This window comes from Hyaena hyaena, unplaced genomic scaffold (assembly GCF_003009895.1).
Source record: "Hyaena hyaena isolate Hyena2069 unplaced genomic scaffold, ASM300989v1 scaffold_178, whole genome shotgun sequence".
Taxonomy (NCBI): Eukaryota; Metazoa; Chordata; class Mammalia; order Carnivora; family Hyaenidae; genus Hyaena; species Hyaena hyaena.
This window is the reverse complement of record NW_024080807.1, coordinates 1,284,647-1,292,761: the sequence shown is the minus strand read 5'-3', so window position 1 is coordinate 1,292,761 and position 8,115 is coordinate 1,284,647. Positions and strand designations below refer to the sequence as shown.

General features: G+C 39.4%; 1 protein-coding gene across 2 annotated transcripts in view; it reads left to right on the top strand.

Moving 5' to 3' along the window:
• The window catches only part of AKAP7 (A-kinase anchoring protein 7), a 148,679-nt gene that overhangs the window by 56,856 nt on the left and 83,708 nt on the right, over positions 1-8,115 (top strand). For both annotated transcript variants that reach the window (XM_039240398.1, XM_039240399.1), the window contains exon 6: positions 3,043-3,155. In XM_039240398.1, the coding sequence (XP_039096329.1) occupies positions 3,043-3,155 (113 nt within the window). The remainder of the gene's footprint in view (positions 1-3,042; positions 3,156-8,115) is intronic.

Genomic DNA, 8,115 nt, shown 5'->3' with positions numbered 1-8,115 from the left:
CCTCCCGTTTTGGTTTTATTTTTCAGTATTACTTTGGCTATTTGGGGTCTTTTGTGGTTCCATACAAATTTTAGGATAGTTTGTTCTAGTTTTGAGAAGTATGCTGGTGCAATTTTGATTGGAATTGCATTGAATGTGTAGATAGCTTTGGGTAGTAATGACATTTTAACAATATTTATTCTTCCTATCCATGAGCATGGAATGTTTTTCCATTTCTTTATGTCTTCTTCAATTTCCTTCATAAGTTTTCTATAGTTTTCATCATACAGATCTCTTGTATCCTTGGTTAGGTTTATTCCGAGGTATTTTATGTTTTTTTGTGCAATTGTGAACGGGATCAGTTTCTTGATTTCTCTTTCTGTTGCTTCATTGTTGGTGTATAAAAATGCAACTGATTTCTGTACGTTGATTCTGTACCCTGTAACTTGGCTGAATTCTTGGATCAGTTCTAGTAGACCTGCCCCAAATTCTGACACTTTACCAACTGAGCCATCCAGACACCCCCAATCTTATGTTTTAAAAACACGGGTATGCTAGACTGTTTTATTTCTTCTTTAGCTGCCCAGCTTCTAAACTCTTCCCCCACCCTCTTCCATGTCACACACTTCTTTCCACAGATTCCTTTGTTGCTAGGAACATGATCTTGCTTTGGCAGAGACTTTGTATCAGAAACTAGCAACTTGAACAGTGAAGGATCTGTTCTGGGGAAAGGCTGTTTCATCCCGGGTGGTCCCCGCCAATCTGAGGCAGCCATAGCAGTTCTAGCCCCTTGTGTGCACCAGCGACGCCTGCTGGAGCAGGGGTGTGTCACTGCCCTCGTCTCCACCATGCCGTTGGACATCCTTTTGGCTTCATAGCCTTCCAGCCCGGTCTTCTAGTTCTCACAGTGTTCTTACAGAAGTTTCTTTCCTGCTTTACTTAGCCACAGTGACAATTTGTTGCTTGTAGCTAAGAACAGTGTGTTTTGTTTTGTTTTGTTTTGTTTTGTTTTGTTTTGTTTGGCACTTTAACGGTCCATTGCTTAACCTTTATTATGATAGAAGAGAAAGGAAAAATCAATTGCTGTTAGGACTAGCAGCAAAGAGTTTCAGGACATGCCCAAATTTATAAATTGCAATCAAAATGTCACATTTAGCACATATTGACATTGAGTAGATATTATGAAAATAAAATAACAAACTGCGATTTTGAAACTGTGATGGGATAATATTTTGAGATATCTCCTTGTATTTCTTAAAATGTTTTTTAATGTTTATTTTTAAGAGAGAGCGAGACAGAACCTGAGCAGGGAAGGGGCAGAGAGAGAGGGAGAGACAGAATCCAAAGCAGACCCCAGGCTCTGAGCTGTCAGCACAGAGCCCAATATGAGGCTCGAACTCACGAATGGTGAGATCATGGCTTAACCGACTGAGCCACGCAGGCGTCCCTCTCCTTGTGTTTCTTATATGCCTTGCTCTGTACCTATTCGCCTCCCACCTCCCTTCCCTGGGCAGTGGCACCCATGTTCTCAGAAGAGAGAGGATATAGCAAGAAAAATCGAAAAAAGGCTTTGGGAAGTCAACCTAAGCATATTGGTAAGTTTTTCCTACACTGATGCTAGAAAAGATTCCCAGGGTCAGGCAACGAAGAGAGCTAGAGGCCAAGGTGATGTATGAGTCCTTGCCCCTCCATCATCCCCTGCATAGAAGAGCAGAAACTCTCATGAGTCCGAGAACAGGAATGACCCTGCACTTTGCTCCTGAGGTGTGCCCTTAGAGGTAGCAAGCCAGAATCTCCTGTGCTTCTAGAGGGGTGGTAGAGGTGAAGTGAGGGTGGAATTGTGTGATGGGTGGCCTTATAGGGTTCTGACCCTTTCCACCTTGGTCCCGGGTAATTATGCTATTTTGTGTGCTCAAGAATAGCAAGAAAGTGGGACAGGGGCTCAGACAAGTCCAGTGAGTTACTGCTTGCCATGGGATGGTGACCCATAGAATGAAATCTTGGAAACCTGAGATGGCACAGAAATCACAGTCATTATAGAGGGGAACGAGGGAGGAACCCACTACAAAAACCAAGCATGGTGCATGTCTCAGGAGTGGTCAGGTGATGACCCAAGAGCCAGATGCTACATCCCTACTCTCACACCCCATTAGCTACCTTCTATTCAACGAAAATACAGCCCTAGGAAAAGAGGGGAGCTCTTGAGATTGTCTGGGATTAAATTTCTTCCACAAGGAAGAAATGTACATTCTAGTTGAAATATAGATGAATAAAGACAGTTACTCCTACAAATAAATTTCCCTTGCTTAAACCCCCCAGGATTTCCCATCATACTTAGAATAAAATCTGAAGATTTTACCATGTCCATAATGCTCCTGGCTAGCTCTCTAAACCCGTTCTTACTTTTACCCAAATCTTGATGCTAACCCTTAACCCTACTTCTAATCCTAACCCTGAACCCTAACCGTAACCCTAACCCCTAACACTGTTTCTAACCCTAACCCTAACCCCATTTCTAACTCTAACCCCAAACCCTAACCCTTACCCCCTAACCCTAACCCTAAGAGGCTTACCTTGTTTGTTTTTCATCTCTAAGGGATCACTGATGTTTTTTGCCTAATACATACAGTGTCTTGCAAGTCATTGTTTTATGTACTCTGTCTTTTTATTGTTTCAGATGGGAGGGTCAATCTGATTTCTTTTGTTCCATCTTGTTTTTAGATATTATATGGTACAGATAAGCTGTTCCTTCTTTATGAGTATGGACACCCCGGGGATATTCAGTGAAAATCAACATATCAGACAAATGGTTATGTTTTTTTTTAATTAAATGTTTCCTTTTCAAATTGTTGCTTTTGTGTGCTTTACTTAAAATTTGAAATCTCTGCAGATTTAATAATATGCTTGTTCTACACATTGTGGTTTTTCCTCTCAAAAAATAATATCTCCTACAGGCATTTAATCTTCACTATCAAGTAATTTGTTATTTTCTGAACTGCTATTTTTACAATAAAAGGTAGCTATGTGTTACAGTAGCATTTTTTTGGTTTTTATTTTCTTTAGAGGCTGCAAAAAGCACATTTCAAGGAAAGGGCATCTTGGCAGGAGAAAACAGGAGTTTTAAGCCTCATTTGACTTTTATGAAATTGTCCAAAGCGCCGTGGCTCCGGAAGAAGGTGAGTACACATTTTTATCATAAGCCTTGTTCTCACCAGCTACACCGGCCTTAATAAGCATGGTTGGGGCATGCGTGACATTGGCAGTGGTTTTTGACACCTTCTTAGACTTGGTCCTGGGATCCCAAGTGAGTTTGTTGCCAGTTCCTGGGGATGCCGAGTTGGCTCATGAGACTCTGTGCCGGCTCTTACCCCTGTGCCCCCCTTTGACCCTGTGGCTGTTAGCTGCATCCTCTGAGCTGCGTTTCCTGCTTCGTCTGTTGCCACATCTGCTTCCTCCCTTGAAGGGCGTTGAGGCAGGGCCAGGGTCCCATTTTACTGCTTTCTTTGCTTATGGTTGTTCGCAGCCTGCTGCCCTCAAAGCTTCTTCCTCTGGCCTGTGTACCCTGGTGCTGCTCACTGGAACTGGGTTCTTCAAGGTGGGACAAGCTTTTCTATGCTCTTTACGCATCTCTTTCAAGGGTTCTAGTAGACGACCTTGTGCGTCAGCAGTTGTTTCCATTGAGGGCTTGGAACTGGCGTTCCACAGACTGGGCAAGGGGGTACCTGAAGGGCTCCCATCCCCCCGTTACTTAAAGTACTTCTCCCTGACACGAGCTGAGGGATCTGTCTCTTGATGTCCCACATCTTAGGGTGACTGTCTACCTTCCCAGAGGTGGGAGTAACGTTTGGTTTTCTTCTGGTTTCATGAGCGTATCTCCTGGAATCCTAAGGGCACCCTTCATTGTTTTTTCCATTTCAGCCTAGGGAGCTTCTCATGCATATTTAGACATCTGACCTGCTCTAATTTACCAGAGTTCTGGAGATGGGCATGCAGATTAATATTCGTTCCTGCTCTCCATGACCCTTTGCTGCAATTTGACTGATTTGCAGCTCTATAAATGAAGGTCATGTTTATTAGTAAGTAGATCTCTTTTCTAAATTTGGACCATGTTGTATTTAATGTCTTTGTGCTCAGAAAGTCTTTTTGATCTTTTAGAACCTCTGGGTGATTGACCATCCTGTGGTTGTGAGTTTTCTACAGACTATTGTGAATACCTTCACCCGAAGGTATCTTGCGTGTTTTTTTTTATTTTGATAACTGTGCCCCACATTCAACAGTAACTATTTCACGGACCATTCCTAAATATTTAGGTAAAAACAATCTATATAAGTAACAGATGTTGAAATTTGGGGTAACAACTGTTGAAACTTGCAGACTGACAGTTTACTGTTTTTACTCATTATCGTTCTTGTTTTGCTTTCAAATGGATTGTCTTCTTCCCAGTGATTTCAGACTTAATCACAGAATGACAAATCAGTGGTGAAGGTAATAGCCATCATTTCAAACCGTTTCTTTGTCTCTACAGTTTTAGCTTTTACATGAGAGCACACAAGGACATTTATCAAAGGAGTGTTTCAACTACTCTAGAATTTCAATTTCAACATTTTGAGCTAAATTTAAATGATTCCTTGGCAGTTAATTTCCCCAAATCTGCTCCCTTATTTTGTAGAAAAGGAATATGAGAATTAACAAATGTTAAGTGGCTGAAATGAGATCCTTTTCCTCCATTTGCAGAGCCCTGTGTGGAATCCATCTTATCTCTTTCCCAGGATCATATTCTTTGCTCCCACTGACTACGTCCCATTCATCCAAATTAATGTCTGTATTCATGTGAGGAGCCCCATGGTCCAAATCCTATTAATTCAGCAAATATTAACTGAATGCCTGATATGTGCCAGATATTGGGTGCTAGGCTCAGAGTTATGATCAAAACAGAAACAGTCCCTGCCTGAATGGTGTATAAAATCTAAATCAGATTATATTTTGTTTAGATTAGAAAGCATACTCTCTAGAAAATAAATTATGACTTTACAGTCTTTCAGGAAGCCAAATGAGAATTTTTTTCTTTCAAAGAATGGAATGACTCTGTTGCTATGTACTGCTGTGATGCCCAGTGTTCTTGAATGCTTAAGAATATATATTTTCAGGGGCGCCTGAGTGGCTTAGTCGGTTAAGCGTCCGACTTTCGCTTAGGTCATGATCTCGCTGTTCGTGGGTTCGAGCCCCGCGTCGGGCTCTGTGCTGACGGCCAGCTCAGAGCCTGGAGCCTGTTTCAGTCTGTGACTCCCTCTCTCTCTGACCCTCCCCTGCTCACGCTGTCTCTCTCTCTCTTAGAAATAAAATAAAAATATTAAAAAAAAAAAAAAAGAATATGTATTTTCAGCTTTGGGATTCATGTGTCAGCACTGAAGCTGAGGATTTCCACCCTCTAGCTTCAGATCTGGAGTTATACCTAAAGACCTTGATTTGATATTCAGTCAGTACCACAGGCGATTGTGGTCCAGATGGTCTGGAGAGTGGTTCACTCTGAGACCTGCAGGTTTAAATAAACACCCAGCATTTTCTTGATGCAGCAAGCTGTTTGTTTCACTGTAAAAGTTACAGCTAGTATGAAAGGTAACATGCACAAAAGTGCATTTTTATTACGCTTTGTGGTTTGGAATACAGATTATTTAAAAATATGTGGTTCTTCAATCTCTTTCTTCTTAACTTTTTTACATTTCCAATCATCTATTCTCCTTTCTCAGCTCCGATTCTCCACCTGCTTTTTATTCTGGTTCACTAGTTTAGAAGACAATGGACATTGATAGAATCAGCAATGGAATGTATTGCTAGTGTTCAGTGTTATTTAGATTGATACAAAATAAAAGGAGAAAGAGAGGTAGGAAATAATAGGTTTTTATCAATCAAGTGTTACAAAGTTTGTCTTATTTCAAGTATTTTCTTTTACTTTAAAAATTAATTTAATTTTAGAAGTATTAGATGAATATATGGTCACAGTAAACAGTCCAAACACACACAAACCTGTAGAGTGAAATGTATAATTTTTCCTTCATCACTGTCCCATCACCCCTTCTTCCCCAATTTCTCTCTCTGTAGGTCAACTCTACTAGTAATATCCTCTTGACTTTTTCCTATACACTGCAAATATAGATACAGGTGCAATTAATTACATTAATGTCTGTTTCTTTCTAGCACAGACAATGCTGCAGTGAACATGCTTGTTCATTTTTCTTTGGGTAAATATGCCATTATTTCAAAGAACCAGTTCTTTGAAGTGGAATGTCAAGGTCCAAGGGCATTGTACATTTTAACTTTTCAAAAACACCACAAACAGTGGTCCTAATTTATACTTCCAACCACGTTGTATTAGAGGAACATTTTTTAGGATAAGCCTGAGGTAGAAGGACCATCAAGGACTATGAATGATGGCTTGGTATGGCCCTTTGAGCTATGCATTGAGCAATTCCATAAAAAAGTTAAAATATTTATATGCTTTAACTAAGAGGTTCATGCTGCTGAGATAATCCTAAACAAATAATTTTTTGAGATAAAATTGATATATAACATTGTATAAGTTCCAAGTATAAAACATAGTGATTTAGTATATGAATATATCTCAAAATGATTACTATAATAAAGTTAGTTAACACATTCATCACCTCATATAGTTACCAGTTTTTGTTGTTGTGAGAACTTTTACTACTCTTTTAGTAATGTCCAAATATATAATATAGTATTTTTTTTTACAATATAGTTATTTTTAACTATTATCACCATGTTGTACATTATATCCACAGGACTTATTTTATAACTAAGATACAATTTAAAAGAAGAAATCCTTTATGTCTAAAGATGTTTACTGAAGCACTATCTATAACAGACAAAAATTAGAAAAAAGCTTCCATTACAGTGAGGGAATTTTTAAGTCAATTATGGTATATCATATCAATGATTTAAGAAGCTATTAAAATAGATACCTATAAGACTGTGTTAAAAGCACAAAAAAGGTAAATGAAATGTAGAATGTAAACTGTAATTCAGGTTGTATAAAGATAGTTGCCTTGGGTTTGCCTTCAACACAGGTTAATGTAACTTCCTTTTATTTGGTGGTAAAAAATGGATTCCCGCAATTGCTCTTTTAGCCCATAATTCTTCTGGTAGGTCAGTGAATACCTCTGATCTTTTTAAAAAAATTTTTTTAAATGTTTATTAATTTTTGAGAGAGAGAAAAACAGCATGCAAGTAGGGGAGGGGAAGAGAGAGGGAGACATAGAATCAGAAATAGGCTCCAGACTCTGAGCTGTCAGCACAGAGCCCAACGCGGGGCTCGAACCCATGAACCATGGATCATGACCTGAGCTGAAGTCAGACGCTCAACTGACTGAGCCACCCAGGAACTCCTGTGAATACTTCTGATCTTAATGTCACTTGGAATATAGTAAATTTCCCTTGACAAACACAAGATTTCTCTTGTGGTTGGTTGGGGGTTTGCTGAGGTTCTGAGGAAGAGAGGAGCCTTTGTGGGCTGATCATAGAAATGGTGATGGGCAAGTAGATGTCTCATGACACAAGAGTAAGGCAAAGCCACTAGATGCAGAAAACTTAAAGGCTTTCCATCATCTCGAGGAGTGTTGCTTCTGGTATGGATAGGTGGTACATAGTGAAAGTATCTAGAAAAGACCTACTAATATCTCCCACTAAGATGCTCTGTTTTGAAGTTTGGTGTACTCTTTATGTCTCAGCGTGACCTGCTAGAAGGTGACCTGGAAATCACTTTGTGCAGCGACTAGATACTGATGTACACCTAAGATGCTGCTGTTACTACATAGTAATTATTGGTAAAAAGGGGTGTTCTGGGTGGAGGAGTGCTCTGCATCCTTATAGGCAAATTCTGAGGTAGTTAAGATGATCCATTCATTATTATCTACAGGAAGTATAACCAACTATTCTGCAGTAGTACTTCAACTGGCATTTTTTTCACCACATACTGGATCATTTTTATGGTATAAAAAGCTGTTATTCATGCCAGTGTATATATATATATATATATATATATATATATATATATATAAAAGATTCACGGTTGGAGCCATAATTGGTCTGTGCATGAAGATAATATGTCTCATTGACGTA